The 17,792-nt window shown below is 38.9% G+C and overlaps 1 protein-coding gene across 1 annotated transcript in view; it reads left to right on the top strand.

The window, feature by feature from the left end:
• Positions 1-4,514: 4,514 nt before the first annotated feature.
• Positions 4,515-17,792, top strand: part of mts (protein phosphatase 2 catalytic subunit mts) — a 65,570-nt gene continuing 52,292 nt past the window's right edge. Inside the window, exons 1-2 of the mRNA XM_070087080.1 lie at positions 4,515-4,760; positions 16,284-16,493. Coding sequence (XP_069943181.1) covers positions 4,659-4,760; positions 16,284-16,493 — 312 coding nt within the window. The 5' untranslated portion in view covers positions 4,515-4,658. The remainder of the gene's footprint in view (positions 4,761-16,283; positions 16,494-17,792) is intronic.

Raw genomic sequence — 17,792 nt, 5'->3', positions numbered from 1 at the left:
CTCAGTTGGTGCAAGATAGAAGGAATTAGGGAAATTACCATCTAGGTAGTCCCCGGCATGGTATAAGAATTACGAGTCCATTGGCACACAAAAATTTAATGATGATTTAATTACCACTATTGAGAGTGTTCTCACAGATCAAGTGGGCAGGAATAGGAAACAAAGACCCTCCACTATAAATAACAATAAAAACCAATGTAAATACTATAATGATCCACAGCTACGCAATCTAACACATGCAGCTAGGAGGATTGGTAAAGCATACCGTGAATGCAGAACCCCAGACCTGCTCAGAACGTTCCAAGCTGCACTAACAAATGCAAGGAATAGAAAGGAAGAACTTAGGCAACAGGAATGGGAACAGTTTGTTAGTGGATTAAATAGGTCCACCCCTTTGAGTTTGGCTTGGAAAGGTATAAATAAAATAACCAGGAAAAAGACTGGCAATGTTGCTCATCCCTTTCCTCTTGAAAAAGCAAATGACCTCATAAATGACTGGTTCAAAACATCCAGGCATGAAAGCCTTCCATCTCATATTAGAAAAAATTTAGAGAGTACTTCTGAAGAAATGTTGAAACTGATTAATTTTATGAGCCAAAATATTGATGAGAGTGATTGCCTCTTTACCGAGTATGAATTAGATAATGCATTAACCAAAGGTCGATCAACTGCTCCCGGAGAGGATGGTATAACCTATGATATTCTCAGAACTCTAAGGCACGTGCCTGATAACCCTTTGTTGGCACTGTATAATCTCAGTTACAGTGAGGGCGTTCTTCCTACTTCCTGGACCAATAGTCTCATTGTGCCTATCCCTAAGCCCCAACAGCCTGATACATTTAGGCCGATCTCCTTAACTAGTTGTCTTTGTAAAACTTTTGAAAGAATGATGCTTAACAGACTGTACTACAGAATCAGACATCAACTTTCCCCCTACCTCTATGGGTTCATTAAAGGTAAAAGTGTGCAGAACTGTATTTCCACCTTTCTCACTGCACACACCTCTACTAGTTTTACCACTTTTCTTGATCTAAAATCTGCATTTGATATTGCGAACAGAACCGTTATACTACATGAACTAGCCAAAATGAATATTGGTGGTAGCTTACTCTGCTGGATAATAGGATACCTGTCAAATAGAGTATCCTCTGTCCTTTACCAAGGCTTCAGAAGTGATTCTAAAGAAATGTCTTTAGGTACACCGCTGGGCGGAGTTCTTAGTCCCATGCTATTTAATATTCTGATTAATGCTCTCCTAAATGCTCTACCTGCCTCACCTAAACATATAGCTATAAGCTATGCTGATGATATCATGATCCATACAACAGGGCATAAGAAGATGAATACCATTCTTAATGAAGTTCAAGCAATTTGTAATCGACTAGGCCTCATAATATCTTCCTCTAAAACTAAGATATTAACAAGCAAACGACATCCCCCACCCATCTATTTGCAGGGTGAAATCATTAGCTACGTTAAAACTTACAGATATCTTGGTGTAGATGTACCCTTTAACAAATCCACTATACCACAACTAAACAAGAAATGTAAAGCTAGACGAAATGCTCTCAAAGCTGTTGCTGGCTACAATCCCAACTATGGTGCTAATGTGAGAATCGTGAGAATGATGTACATAGCCTATGTTAGGTCCTTAATTGATTATGCTGCTCCCATGTTGATATTAGCTAGAGAAAGTTCTCTCCGACCCTTGGAGTTAATGCAAAATGAAGCTCTCAGGATTATTCTTGGCTGTCCCAGATCTACAAAAGATCTTAACATGAGGAAGGAGCTTGGTATTTCTAGTATCAGTGATAGGATTGTTGAAATTAACACTGTACTCGGTATTAGAATGTTGAGAAACGAACCAGACACTGTCACAGTGAATCTTACCAAGTGTCTAGAGGTAAATACACACAGATCCGGGCCGCGGGGGCGTTGACCCCCGAAACTCTCTCCAGGTAAACTCCAGGTAAGATCTAAATGGATTGTGAAAACGTGCAATTGCATTAAGTTTTATAACCTGCATGAACTGTATCACTGTAGGCAACAAGAGCATTTCACCCCTCCATGGAAGATGTGTTCATTTAATATCACATACCTACAAGTCCCTCCCAAGAAGCTCATTGCTAGTAATCCCTTCCTTAAATCTCTTGTTAGAGCAACTGCTCAAGAAGAAATTTCTCACCTAGCTGGTAGTAACAAGTTATCACAAGTTATATACACTGATGGATCTAAACAGGAGTCTTCTGGCAGGGCTGCATCTGCTCTTGTTGCCACCTCCCTAGTTAAGAACGATAATAAATTTGTTGAGTTAGGCATAAGAATTAACAACTGGGCGTCTACACTGCAAACTGAATTGTTTGCAATCCTAATGGCGCTAAAGCTAACCTATGACACTGAGCTGGACCCTATCATTACTGATTCTATGTCATCATTGAAGGCTCTTGGTTCATATAATGACTCCAACAACATGCTCATTGGGGAAGCCAGGTATAGATACTCAAAAATTAGGGACAAAGGAATTAATGTACAATTGCTATGGATCCCATCACACATTGGATTACTCCTTCATGATAAAGTTGATATGTTAGCCAAGAAGAGTACCCAGAAGGAGAATGTAGAATATAACTTTGGTATGTCGGAGGATCTCACCTTCAAGGACCATAACATTGTATCAATCGCATCTGCCAGGCTTAGGCTTGGTTACAAGTACTTCTGACAGTTTGGGAGACACACAGATGATGATCAAACTAAATGTAAATTATGTGATCAGGCATATGGTCACTCTCTTGAACACTATGTGCTTAATTGTCCACTTATTGAGGAATACAGAGACAGTCTGTATAATAACCTATGTGACATGTCAAGATATCTTATTAATGAAAATAAGATACCAGATATACTAAGCAAATTTCCTAAATTTGCTTGTAACAGATAAGTGAACTATAGATATGTAGATATAAATCCATATGTATTCCTGTTAACCCTTTGGGGCCTAGTTCCTAGGCCTTTTGTGTATCCATATGCTCTCGCGCTACCGTCCACAGGATGGATATGGGGTGCACAATAAACTAGCCATTTCGGTGGCAAAATCTAAAAATCTAATCCCAGTAATTGAGGTGTTTTATCTCCGTTATGCGCGCCGTGAAGGTTCTCTCTACATTTTCTAAGTCAGCAATTTCACCTGCCTTGAAAGGTGCTGTTAGTGTGCAGCAATATTCCAGCCTAGATAGAACAAGCGACCTGAAGAGTGTCATCATGGGCTTGGCATCCCTAGTTTTGAAGGTTCTCATTATCCATCCTGTCATTTTTCTAGCAGATGCGATTGATACAATGTTATGGTCCTTGAAGGTGAGATCCTCCGACATGATCACTCCCAGGTCTTTGACGTTGGTTTTGCGCTCTATTTTGTGGCCGTAATTTGTTTTATACTCTGATGAAGTTTTAATTTCCTCATGTTTACCATATCGGAGTAATTGAAATTTCTCATCTTTGAACTTCAAATTGTTTTCTGCAGCCCATTGAAAGATTTGGTTGATGTCCGCTGAGTGAGCGTACATCATGTGCCACAGTTAATTCTTTCTAGGCAAAGGTTCGGAATCTGTGTTTTTAGGATATCTTCCCATGTACTACACCTGTGCATTTCAAACAAAGCTTTACTGAGCCAGTTATCATACCTGATTTTCCCACCACGAAAATATCAAGCCAAGAGTGCGAGTTTTATGTATGAGAAAAAAATCTTTCATAAAATCAATTATATATTTGATAGTTTCCATACTGCCTAGAAAATATATATTACTAGTACATGTTAAGCGTAATATGTGCCTGTGCTAACCTACATATTGTGTGAGTCATTCTGTATATTGTCATGTTATCTGATAAGTTATCTTTCGTTGCTGCAAATGTGATTTTATCTTCAAAAATGAATCAAAGTTTCATAACGACAGTCATCGTGTGTCTCTTGTTGAAACTGTCTTACCTCAAAGATGTATGACCCAACCTCATGTTTATTGCTATATTAATTATGTTTTAATTACACTTCCTCGGGTAGGAAGGTGTATTAATATTGTAGTTGCTTTTTCATTTTTATCAATTTTATAATTTTAATGTTTTCATTCTCCCTATTTTTATATGTTGAAATTTTTAAATGTGTGTAGAATGTTTTAACCCTTCTGCAGAAGAAAAGTTAAAAAATTATATATAAGTGAATTATTTTATGCCATAAATAAAAAAATATAAAATTTTAAGTAAATTATAAAGTTATATTATGATAATTCGGAAATTGAAAAATGAGTGACCACTAGCCTCACACCGCAGTACAGCCAGCGACGCGAACGATGACTACTCTTCTGTAATACATTATATTCAGTTTCTAGGGCACCAAGAGTAAGTATTTTATTACAATAATCCACATAAAATATTCATTTAAATTTACGGATATGAGAAATAAATGTTGGAAAGTATTTTTAAGTGTTTAATTATGGGTAGTTGCTAAGGGTACGATGACGTCATGTTTGGTAGTAGTGAGCGGCCATATTGTGAGGCAGAGAGACGGTAGTAGTTGGTGTTGATGGTGTAGAAAAAACGCCTAAGTTTAACTCCATATTAGTGTGGCTGGTTGCTTACAACAGTCTCTTGGAACCTTAAACAATATAAACATGGAGGACAAAACACAAATGAAAGAGTTAGATCAGTGGATAGATCAGCTGATGGAGTGTAAACAGTTGGCCGAAAATCAAGTGAAAACACTTTGTGAAAAGGTAAGACCGGAATATTTCTTCCCCTCCTAGTTCAAGAACTCTTGATATTAGTCTTATTTAATCCTGAACACTTGGCACAGCTCAAGTTCTCAATGAGTGTGAGAGTGAGGCAGTGTATTGTGATGACCCACCCAGTCTTATCTCGGCTTACCTTCACTTCCGTTCTTTCTTTAGTTAAATCATTCACTGATACAAAGATTATCTTTCATCAAGTAAATTTGTGCTTCATCTTGAACACAAAGTTCATTATGGTGCTGATAAACAGAATTGACATTTTAAGGTTGACCTACGGGGGACATAGACCTGCTCCGCATGGGTCAGTAGGCCTGTTGCAGTGTTCCTTCTTTCTTATGTTCTTATGAAGTTCCTTTCAAGTATTTTAAGATTATCAAAGTTTCTTTAAGGGCTTAATTTTGAGTATGATGAACAATGTGATACCACCTACGACTGCTTCACCTCACCTGTCTACAGTATATAAGCCATTTCTTCGCACATGTGCAGTATTCTTTTCAAGATTGATGGAGTGATTACCTCGAACTCCTATACATCATTCTCCCATTCTCCTTTGTATGAACTGATGAAGCTACTTTGTGGTGAAATGTTTCCACAGCAAAGATACCCAAGTGTTGCACATGTCTAATTTATCAAGGTTTAAGGTATGCTTTAATGACATTTCCTCTCGTTCTGTGTCGAGAGAGAATTAAGGTTCAAGGTTTTTAATCAATCCTCATTTGAGAGATTCCTTATACAGTGGATTAATTTTGTCGTCCTTCTCTGTATATTCTCCATTGCATTTATATCCATTCTGTAGTATGGCGACCAAACTGAGCTGCATAATCTAAATGAGGCCTTATTAATGATGTGTAGAGCTGTAAAAGAAATTTTGGACTCCTATTGCTCATCTTATTTCACACACTTAGGCACCGTTATCTTTGCTTCAAATTTCTGCATACCATGATTCATAATTCTTTTTCACATTCTTTATGATCAAGCTCTATATCACCTAGCTTATAAGTAGGTTTATTTTCATTCCCAAGGGTTATGGCTTTACACTTGTTTACATTGAACTACATCTGCCACTTTTCAGACCATAACATTAATTTACCCAAATCCTTGTGAAGCTCATTGGTATCCTCAGAATCAGCCTGTTTTAGTATCAACAAATTTACTCATGTCACTTGTAATCCCTTCATCAAAATCATTAATATTAGTAAATTATGAACAGCAGTGGGCCTAAAACTGATCCTTGTGACCTGTCACTATTCAGACTTGACCCCATTAATGCAAACTCCCTGCTTTCTGTTGGTCAGCCTTACTGAAATCCAAATCAACAATATTTTCTTTATCATAACCACCACAAAGGCTTTTATTTATTGAAGAAAGGCAGTGCGTTATTTGGGCAGGAACACCTCTCGTGAACCCATGTTGAGTTTCACGAATGAAATTATACTTATCAAAGGTGGCTTCTTATAATATGAACTGTAATTGACTAATTTGCCTACAGTTGAAATCGGGCATATGGGGCTGTAATTTGATAGTAATGATTTATCCCCTGCTTTAGAAGTAGGAGTTACACTAGCCATCTTCCACATCTCAGATTACACCTATTTCAAGAATATATTAGAAAGGTTAGTTAATGGTTCACAAAGTTCCAGCTTGCTCTCTCTAAGGAACCTTGAATATAGTTCATCAGGGCCTAGGGGTTTATTTTGCTTTAATCGGTCTACGTGTTACCATATCCCTACCTACCTGAAGGTTGTTCTGGAGTCAGTGCCCCTGTAGCCCGGTTCATGATCAGGCCTCATGGTGAATCAGGGCCTGATCAACCAGACATCTGTCCAGTTCCCTCTTGAAAACAGCAAGGGGTCTATAGATAATCCCCTTTATGTATACTGTGAAGCAGTTGAATGGTTTTGGGCCCCTGACATTTATTGTGTTATCCCCTAGTGTACTCAGGCACCCTTGCTTTTCATTGGGGGATGTTGCACTGCCTGCCAAGTCTTTTGCTTTTGTAGGAAGGTGGTTTCTGTGTGGAGATTTGCAGCTAGTCCAACTTAAGAATTTACAGGTGTAAATTATGATGTATATTCTCACCTGTGTTTCAAGGAGTACAGGCCAAGGGACCATACAGTCCCAGTAATTGAGGTTCTTGACTGTATTTATACGTGCAGTGAAAGTTCTCCGTATATTATCCAGATCTGCAATTTTGCGTGGAAAAGGGCCATTAGTGTACAGCAGTATTACAGCCTAGAGAGAACAAGTGATTTAACCCTTTGAGGATCCACACCCCCAATCTGAAAAGTGTCCACAGGGACAAGAATTTTCATTTTTTTGTTTTTGCATGTAGTACATACGAAATGGTAGAGAATCTTTTTCTGGGGGTAATAAAACAAAAAAATACAATTTTGTGGAAAATTTGACAAAATTACGTTTTCGCAAATTTTGCAGTGTCGGCAATATTTACGCAACTGCAATTTTGCCCACTTTGAGTCCCATTTTAGGCCAATTACAATGTTTCGGTAGACCAAATTCTTAGCTATTTTGCTAGTATGTTTTCCATTTTATCGATTGATCACAAAAAATCACCTACTCGACTATTTCAGCTACCCAATAAAGTGATTAGAAATTGGTAATGTGGCCAATTTCACAGAAATTTCAAAATATGCCAGTTTCAAAATAGGGTCCAGAATAAACAATGCAGGGATTCCTGGCACTAAAATAATATTTCTTCTGTTCATTAGTTATGTTTAGAGGCATCTTATATTACACTTTACAGTGGAACCTCGGTTTTCGTATGCCTCAGTTTTCGTAGGATTCGGTTTTTGACTTTTTCCATTGAAATTTTGTCCCAGTTTTCATGCATCACCTCGGTTTTCGTAGAGTTGACAGTGGTCTGTACCGAACGTGTCTGCCTGCCCGCCCACGTCACTCAGCCACTCTAGCGCCGAGTGACTCGGTCTGCCTTTGTTTATCATTGAGTGAGCATCACCCCGCGAGTTCAGCGGAAACATTTCGTAATAATCTAGGATTTTGAAGGGTTTGAGGCTGACCCTGACGGCCCTATGCCTGTTGTGGAATCTCTTGTCTTTGGGGAAGTCCATGGGGTTGGATGTGAGTGGCCAGGATGTGGAAGAGTTAGTGGATGACCACAGGGAAGAGCTAATCATTGAAGAGCTGCAACACCTTCGACTGGAACAGCAACAGATTGCAGCTGAGGAAATTCCTTCAGAGGAGGACATAAACAGTTTTCCAGTAGGCAGTGGAGAACATGACGTTCATTGGTGATAAGTTCCAGCTGCTTAGGTATGGAAAGAATGAAGAATTCAAAAGGAACACTATATACAAAACTCAAGGGGGTCACCAAATAGAACATAAGGAACACGTAAAAGACCTAGGAATAATTATGTCAGCGGACCTTTCTTTTAAAGACCATAACAAGACAAAGATCATGACAGCCAGGAAGACAGGGTGGGTATTGAGAACTTAAAAAACAAGGAAAATAATTCCGATGGTGACATACTTCAAATCGCTAGTGCTCCCTCACTTAGAATATTGCTCAGTGCTGACAGCCCCTTTCAGAGCAGGATAAATATCGGAGTTGGAACAAATGCAGAGATTGTTTACGGCTCACATTGAACCTGTAAAGCACCTAAACTACTGGGAACGCTTTCAAGTCTTGAACATGTATTCATTGGAGTGGAGGAGAGAGATATGAATGATAATATATACCTGGAAAATACTCGAGGGCCTGGTCCCAAATCTGCACAATGCCATAACATACTGGAGCGAGAGATATGGGAGGAAGTATAAAATAAACCCAGTGAGGAGCAGGGGTTCGGTGGGGACAAGAAGGGAACACTGTATCAACATTCGAGATCCCAGACTATTCAAAATCTTACCAGAAGATATCAGAAACATGGCTGGAACAAGTGTAGAAGCCTTCAAGAGGAAACTGGACAAGTATCTTCACCAGGTGCCAGATCAACCAGGCTGTGATGGATATATGGGGCAGCAGGCCTCCAGCAGCAACAGCCTGATTGACCAGGCAAGCACCAGATGAGCCTGGCCCATGGCTGGGCTCAGAGTAGATACTCTCAAAACTCTTCAAAGGTATATCAGAGGAGTAGGAAGAGAGAGGGGAAACTGTGCCTTCTTCAGTGATTAAGGACGTGTGTGCAAGGTGGAGTGAGTTGCAAAGTTTTGTGGAGAAACATCACCCTAACAAAGCTGTTGCAAGCCGTGTCTGCAACATGTTCAATGACAATGCCTTGTCCCATTTTAAGCAAATCTTAGAGATGCTAGAAACAGACCTCTCTGGACAGATTTTTTGTGCGACAGTGGTACAGTGACTCTCAAGCTGGTCCTAGTGCCAGGAAAAGACAAAGAAGAGAAGTAACCCAGGATAGGGATAGCTATTTCTTTAGAACTCCATTTTTTCAATCAATTGAGTACAAGAAACTGCCCATTTACTGATTTGAACTACCCAAAAAAGTGGTCAGAAATTGGCAATTTGGCCAATTTCACGCAAATTAAAAAATGCCAATTTCAAAATAGGGTCCAGAATAAACACTAGACATTCTTGGCACTAAAATATCATATCCTCTGTTCGTTAGTCACGTCTCTAGGCCCCTCTTGTATTACTATTGCTTTCTATTTTGATTTTTTATTCATACAAAAAATACAAAATTTACTGTCATGCAGACTACTGCATTATTGTAAAAATAGTATAAAAAATATCAGTGCACTAGTGGAAGAATATTACTCTCCAGTTGATGTGTATTGGACATGTGGTATGATTTGCTTACTCTTGAACATTGGTAAAAATTGAACATTTCCGCTACTTTGAGCTCAATTTCAAGGTAGTTTTCATCGTGAAACTAATCAAAATCATCTCTATTTCTGTAATGTGTTTTCCATTTTATCACGTGAGACCATGAAAACGAGAATACAACGATAAATACTACATGAAAATACGCCTCAAAGTCGGCGTTTTAATCCCCCCAAAAACTGTCCTCTTTTTTTTTTTTTTCCTCATTATGCACTGCATGCTGCAGGATTTTATTTGGTGCACACTGACCACACAGACCCATTCTCTCACATGTGGGCCTACCATCTTTCTCCTGCTTGATTTGAAGCTGCTAGAATTATCGAGTATATGTACGTCCAAAACTGGCTCATAAGACATATATATACGACCAAAACAGTCAAAGGGTTAATACAGACCTTGTATGCTTCTGTATTCAACTTCTCCAGGCACTGGTGGGGATTTAGGCTACTCAGATCTTGTTCCCAGGATATGTTTGATAAGTTTATTTTTTTTCTAGTCAGTTTTCTGATTGTTGAAATTAAACTTAATGAACATTCCTTCTCTTACATAAGTATTACAGTTCACTAACCCTGAGTTTATACTTGTTTGTACTTCTATGATTTTGTGGTCAACGTATATTGTTTTTGATGATTATACTGTCGCTCTTGAATATATACTTCGGTGTGTCTTCATCATCGTTGTTGCATTATGGCTTGGTGTGTGAGTGCCTGTGAATTTCTTGAAAACAGGTGCTCAAGAATAAAATAAATCATTTATCAACAACAACAAATGACTTCATAAAGCTTTACCTAAAACAAAATGTCATCCCAATAAATGGTTGTTCTGTGAGTGCCTCATTGTCATCAGTGCATTTTCTATTTTACCATTTCTTTCTGACTCACGAAATCGTAATGACACGATTGCAAACAAACCATACCACGGACGGCGATAGAATCCACAATCAGTCTCATAACTCCAGACCATCACATTAGCCACTGGGCCAGCTAGCCACAATAAGATTCATCCAACTACGTATATTTTTACACCATAGGAAGGTTAGCATAGGCACCACTGTGACCACAAATGCAAGTTTTTACAGACGAATCTCCAGCTAGCGTGGCCGTGATGAACTCTAGCTCAAGTCCCCTCAAAGCCGTCAACATGACTCATCGTGTCATTACGATTTCGTGAGTCATGTTGATGGCTTTGAGGGGACTTGAGCTAGAGTTTGTCACTGCCACACTAGCTGGAGATTCGTCTGTAAAAACTTGCATTTGTGGTCACATTGGTGCCTATGCTAACCTTCCTATGGTGCAGAAATATACCTAGTTGGACGAATCTTATTGTGGCTAGCTGGCCCAGTAGCTAACGCGACGGTCTGGAGTTATGAGACTCTCTGATCGCGGGTTCTATCCCCATCTGTGGTATGGTTCATTTCTTATGTAAGTTTGGAATTAAACTTTGGTGTAGTAGGGTGTCACCTGCAGTCATGCTTCACAAAATGTAATGCATCTTTCCATTGTAGCTGTATGTATAATATATTCAGGAATTTGCTGGGAACTTCACTGGTCTCTCTTCACTTTACAGTATCAAATTTATTTTTTATTTTTATTATCACATTGGCCGATTCCCACCAGGGCAGGGTGGCCTGAAAAGGAAAAACTTTCACCATCATTCACTCCATCACTGTCTTGCCAGAAGGGTGCTTTACACTACAGTTTTTAAACTGCAACATTAACACCCCTCCTTCAGAGTGCAGGCACTGTACTTCCCATCTCCAGGACTTAAGTCCGGCCTGCCGCTTTCCCTGAACCCCTTCATAAATGTTACTTTGCTCACACTCCAACAGCACGTCAAGTATTAAAAACCATTTGTCTCCATTCACTCCTATCAAACACGCTCACCCATGCCTGCTGGAAGTCCAAGCCCCTCGCACACAAAACCTCCTTTACCCCCTCCCTCCAACCTTTCCTAGGCCGACCCCTACCCCGCCTTCCTTCCACTACAGACTGATACACTCTTGAAGTCACTCTGTTTCGCTCCATTCTCTCTACATGTCCAAACCACCTCAACAACCCTTCCTCAGCCCTCTGGACAACAGTTTTGGTAATCCCGCACCTCCTCCTAACTTCCAAACTACGAATTCTCTGCATTATATTCACACCACACATTGCCCTCAGACATGACATCTCCACTGCCTCCAGCCTTCTCCTTGCTGCAACATTCATCACCCATGCTTCACACCCATATAAGAGCGTTGGTAAAACTATACTCTCATACATTCCCCTCTTTGCCTCCAAGGACAAAGTTCTTTGTCTCCACAGACTCCTAAGTGCACCACTCACCCTTTTCCCCTGATCAATTCTATGATTCACCTCATCTTTCATAGACCCATCCGCTGACACGTCCACTCCCAAATATCTGAATACATTCACCTCCTCCATACTCTCTCCCTCCAATCTGATATCCAATCTTTCATCACCTAATCTTTTTGTTATCCTCATAACCTTACTCTTTCCTGTATTCACTTTTAATTTTCTTCTTTTGCACACCCTACCAAATTCATCCACCAATCTCTGCAACTTCTCTTCAGAATCTCCCAAGAGCAGTGTCATCAGCAAAGAGCAACTGTGACAACTCCCACTTTGTGTGATTCTTTATCTTTTAACTCCACACCTCTTGCGAAGACCCTCGCATTTACTTCTCTTACAACCCCATCTATAAATATATTAAACAACCACGGTGACATCACACATCCTTGTCTAAGGCCTACTTTTACTGGGAAATAATTTCCCTCTTTCCTACATACTCTAACTTGAGCCTCGCTATCCTCATAAAAACTCTTCACTGCTTTCAGTAACCTACCTCCTACACCATACACCTGCAACATCTGCCACATTGCCCCCTTATCCACCCTGTCATACGCCATTTCCAAATCCATAAATGCCACAAAGACCTCTTTAGCCTTATCTAAATACTGTTCACTTATGTTTCACTGTAAACACCTGGTCCACACACCCCCTACCTTTCCTAAAGCCTCCTTGTTCATCTGCTATCCTATTCTCCATCTTACTCTTAATTCTTTCAATAATAACTCTACCATACACTTTACCAGGTATACTCAACAGACTTATTCCCCTATAATTTTTGCATTTTCTTTTGTCCCCTTTGCCTTTATACAAAGGAACTATGCATGCTCTCTGCCAATCCCTAGGTACCTTACCCTCTTCCATACATTTATTAAATAATTGCACCAACCACTCCAAAACTATATCCCCACCTGCTTTTAACATTTCTGTCTTTATCCCATCAGTCTCAGCTGCCTTACCCCCTTTCATTTTACCTACTGCCTCACGAACTTCCCCCACACTCACAACTGGCTCTTCCTCACTCCTACAAGATGTTATTCCTCCTTGCCCTATACACGAAATCACAGCTTCCCTATCTTCATCAACATTAAACAATTCCTCAAAATATTCCCTCCATCTTCCCAATACCTCTAACTCTCCATTTAATAACTCTCCTCTCCTATTTTTAACTGACAAATCCATTTGTTCTCTAGGCTTCCTTAACTTGTTAATCTCGCTCCAAAACTTTTTCTTATTTTCAACAAAATTTGTTGATAACATTTCACCCACTCTCTCATTTGCTCTCTTTTTACATTGCTTCACCACTCTCTTAACCTCTCTTTTTCTCCATATACTTTTCCCTCCTTGCATCACTTCTACTTTGTAAAAACTTCTCATATGCTAACTTTTTCTCCCTTACTACTCTTTTTAGATCATTCCACCAATCGCTCCTCTTCCCTCCCGCACCCACTTTCCTGTAACTACAAACTTCTGCTGAACACACTAACACTACATTTTTAAACCTACCCCATACCTCTTCGACCCCATTTCCTATGCTCTCATTAGCCCATCTATCCTCCAATAGCTGTTTATGGCAGCAGCACTGCAATTTTCCACGCGCGCTCAACCAAAAATAAAAAAATTATGGAAATTGATTTATATATACCGAAAAATAGCTTAACTCTTTGGCAACACAATGGTACAAGAATCAATGTTCTAAGACGTTTCTACAAGAAATTATAGTCATTTATATCAGGTATGGTAACGGCGATGTAGGTAGCGCGTCTGTTCTCAACCCATGTATTTTTTGGAATTTTTTCCTTGTTTTTTATTGCTTTTTCTTTGCATTATTCTTTCTAATATAATAATTGATTATTTGGCATCATATAAGAGTAGGTGGAGCTTATCAGTAGAGTGCCAGCCAATCGGGAGCCATCTGAGAACACTCGGCAGTACTCCCCCTCCAGATGGTGCCAGGTGAAATCACTTCATTATTACGTTTATATCAGCTTATATATCAACTATACGGCTTATTTGTCTATCAGAATTGATCTAATATGATATAATAAACACTATAAATAACAAACAAACATGTTATATACTCTAGACTGAATAAAATAGGCCATAATATAGAGAGAGTCCACCAGCAATATTTCGATATAAATGTGTTACTCCTCGTCTCCTTGTTCTATTGTTTGGTATGTGAGTGATAGAAAACGGTATTTTGAAGAGGATAACTGCACTAGAACATCAGTTTACTAAGAAATACACCGAAAAAAACGCGATTTCCGCGCAAAAAATTTTTTTTTTGAGACGGTAGGCCTGCCGGCGTTCTAGGCCTATATCTCGGAAGTAACTTTTTCACATATTTCGCTAATGTACACCATTATTAATTATTGTATTGAAATGATTTTCACTGACAATATAAAACAGTGTGTTTGAAAATGTGAGGCTTCTTTTTTTGGAATATATCAAATATTTTTGATTTTGTGGGAGGTAAAAGGCAGATATTTTGGTGAATGCCACAAAGTCTATCAAAAGTATTTTTTTTTTTCCATGATAATAAGACATATTAGATGAAACATGTCCCGCCCAAATTAGTGTCGGATGTATTCTAACGGTTGGGATTGTCGGAAGTGCCACTCGAAGTGCCATTTTGTCATACCTTGCTGCCATATATGAAAAGTCATTAAATATTTTTTTCTGTTTGTTGGCCAATCATACTGATACTTTGTCACATTCTTCTACATATGAACCTCTAAATGTACACCAAAAATAAAAAAAATTGGTTGAAAAATAAAAGAGTTGGCCAAAATTGGAAATTCCCCCCTTAAATCTTACCCTAACTGCCTCCTCTTTTAGTTTATAAACCTTCACCTCTCTCTTCCCGGATGCTTCTATTCTCCTTGTATCCCATCTACCTTTTACTCTCAGTGTAGCTACAACTAGAAAGTGATCTGATATATCTGTTGCCCCTCTATAAACATGTACATCCTGAAGTCTACTCAACAGTCTTTTATCTACCAATACATAATCCAACAAACTACTGTCATTTCGCCCTACATCATATCTTGTATACTTATTTATCCTCTTTTTCTTAAAATATGTATTACCTATAACTAAACCCCTTTCTATACAAAGTTCAATCAAAGGGCTCCCATTATCATTTACACCTGGCACCCCAAACTTACCTACCACACCCTCTCTAAAAGTTTCTTCTACTTTAGCATTCAGATCCCCTACCACAATGACTCTCTCGCTTGGTTCAAAGGCTCCTATACATTCACTTAACATCTCCCAAAATCTCTCTCTCTCCTCTACGTACCTCTCTTCTCCAGGTGCATACACGCTTATGACCCACGTTTCGCATCCAACCTTTACTTTAATCCACATAATTCTTGAATTTACACATTCATATTCTCTTTTCTCCTTCCATAACTGATCCTTCAACATTACTGCTACCCCTTCCTTTGCTCTAACTCTCTCAGATACTCCAGATTTAATCCCATTTATTTCCCCCCACCGAAACTCCCCTACCCCCTTCAGCTTTGTTTCGCTTAGGGCCAGGACATCCAACTTCTTTTCATTCATAACATCAGCAATCATCTGTTTCTTGTCATCCGCACTACATCCACGCACATTCAAGCATCCCAGTTTTATAAAGTTTTTCTTCTCTTTTTTAGTAAATGTCTACAGGAGAAGGGGTTACTAGCCCATTGCTCCCGGCATTTTAGTCGCCTCATACGACACGCATGGCTTACGGAGGAAAGATTCTTTTCCACTTCCCCATGAACAATAGAAGAAATAAGGAAGAACAAGAGCTATTTAGAAAAAGGGAGAAAAACCTAGATGTATGTACAGTAGACCCCCGCATAACGATTACCTCCGAATGTGACCAATTATGTCAGTGTATTTATGTAAGTGCGTTTGTACGTGTATGTTTGGGGGTCTGAAATGGACTAATCTACTTCACAATATTTCTTATGGGAACAAATTCGATCAGTACTGGCATCTGAACATACTTCTGGAGTGAAAAAATATCGTTAACCGGGGGTCCACTGTATATATATATGCATGTGCGTGTCTGTGAAGTGTGACCAAAGTGTAAGTAGGAGTAGCAAGATATCCCTGTTATCTAGCATGTTTATGAGACAGAAAAAGAAACCAGCAATCCTACCATCATGCAAAACAGTTACAGGTTTCTGTTTCACAGTCATCTGGCAGGACGGTAGTACTTCCGTGGGTGGTTGCTGTCTACCAACCAATATTTATTGATAATTCTATATCACTTTATTTCATTGGTGTGCACAATGTTTTATATTGTTGATTACTCTTCTGATTTTTTTATTATTTTTTTTTATTTTTCAGGCTAAAGAGGTCCTGGCAAAGGAGAGTAATGTTCAAGAAGTAAAGTCTCCTGTCACAGTGTGTGGAGATGTTCATGGACAGTTTCACGACCTTATGGAACTCTTCAAGATTGGTGGGCGGTCTCCAGACACAAATTATCTTTTCATGGGAGACTATGTTGATAGAGGCTATTATTCTGTAGAGACTGTCACATTGTTAGTCTGTTTAAAGGTGAGTCACATCAAATTAGTTGTTAATCTGTGTTATCAATAATGATTATAAATTTGCAAACCTAATTAAAATTATTAGACAAGTTTGTAACTAAAGTAGGATCCAACAAATTTTTGCCCTATTAATAGAGCTCATAGGGATGACTTCACTGAAGCAAGAGAGATGCTGAGTGGTAAAAATGTCTGGAAGTCCCTTAGCAAAGGAAAGAAAACATGCATACCAAATAGAAAACGTGTTAACCCTTTCAGGGTTTCCGACGTGCTAGTACGGCTTGCACACCAGGGTTATTGACGTACTAGTACGCCTAAATTCTAGCGCCTTCAAATCTAGGGAGAGAAAGCTGGTAGGCCTACATATGAAAGAATGGGTCTGTGGTCAGTGTGCACAATATAAAAAAAATCCTGCAGCACACAGTACGTAATGAGGAAAAAAAAACTTTGACCGTGTTTTTGGTTTAAAACAGCGACTTTGCACTGTATTTTAGTGTGGTATTTATGGTTGTATTCTAGTTTTCCTGGTCTCCATTTATAGAATGGAAGACATATTACAGAAATTGAGATGATTTTGATTGGTTCCACAATGAAAAGTACCTTGAAATTCAGCTCAAAGTAGCAGAAATGTTCGATTTTTGCTTAAGTTCAAAAGTAAACAAATCATGCCACGTGTCCAATACATATCAACTGGTGACTAATATTCTTTCACAAGTGCACTGATATTATTTATACATTTCTACACTAATACAGTAGTCTGCATAACAGTAAATCTTCTATTTTTTGTGAGAATAAAAATTAAAAGTGGAAAGCAAAAGAAATGTAAGAGGGGGGTGGGGATGTGACTAATGAGCAGAGGAAATGTTATTTTAGTGCCAGGGATGTCTCTTGTTTATTCTGAACCCTATTTGGAAATTGGCATCTTTTGAAATTTGTGTGAAATTGACCAAATTGCTAATTTCTGACCACTTTATTGGATAGTTGAAATCGGTAAATGGGTGGTTTCTTGTACTCATTCATTAGAAAAAAATGGAGTTCTAGCGAAATAGTTATGATTTTTGTCGACTAGTACACTGGAATTGGATGAAAATAGGGCTCAAAGTGGGTGAAGTCGCCGATGCGTAAACATCGTCGAGACCGCTAACTTCACGAGAGCATAATTCCGTAAGTCTTCCATCAAATTTCATACTTTTGGTGTCATTGTGATCGGGAAAAGATTCTATCTTTTCATAAGAAAAAAAAAAATTTTTTCCGAAAAATTTTCAACCATGAGAACAAGTTTAGGAGAGGGCCCCTTGACCCTGAAAGG

The sequence above is a fragment of the Cherax quadricarinatus genome, chromosome 20 (assembly GCF_038502225.1).
Source record: "Cherax quadricarinatus isolate ZL_2023a chromosome 20, ASM3850222v1, whole genome shotgun sequence".
Classification (NCBI taxonomy): Eukaryota; Metazoa; Arthropoda; class Malacostraca; order Decapoda; family Parastacidae; genus Cherax; species Cherax quadricarinatus.
This window is presented reverse-complemented; position numbering and strand designations above follow the sequence as displayed.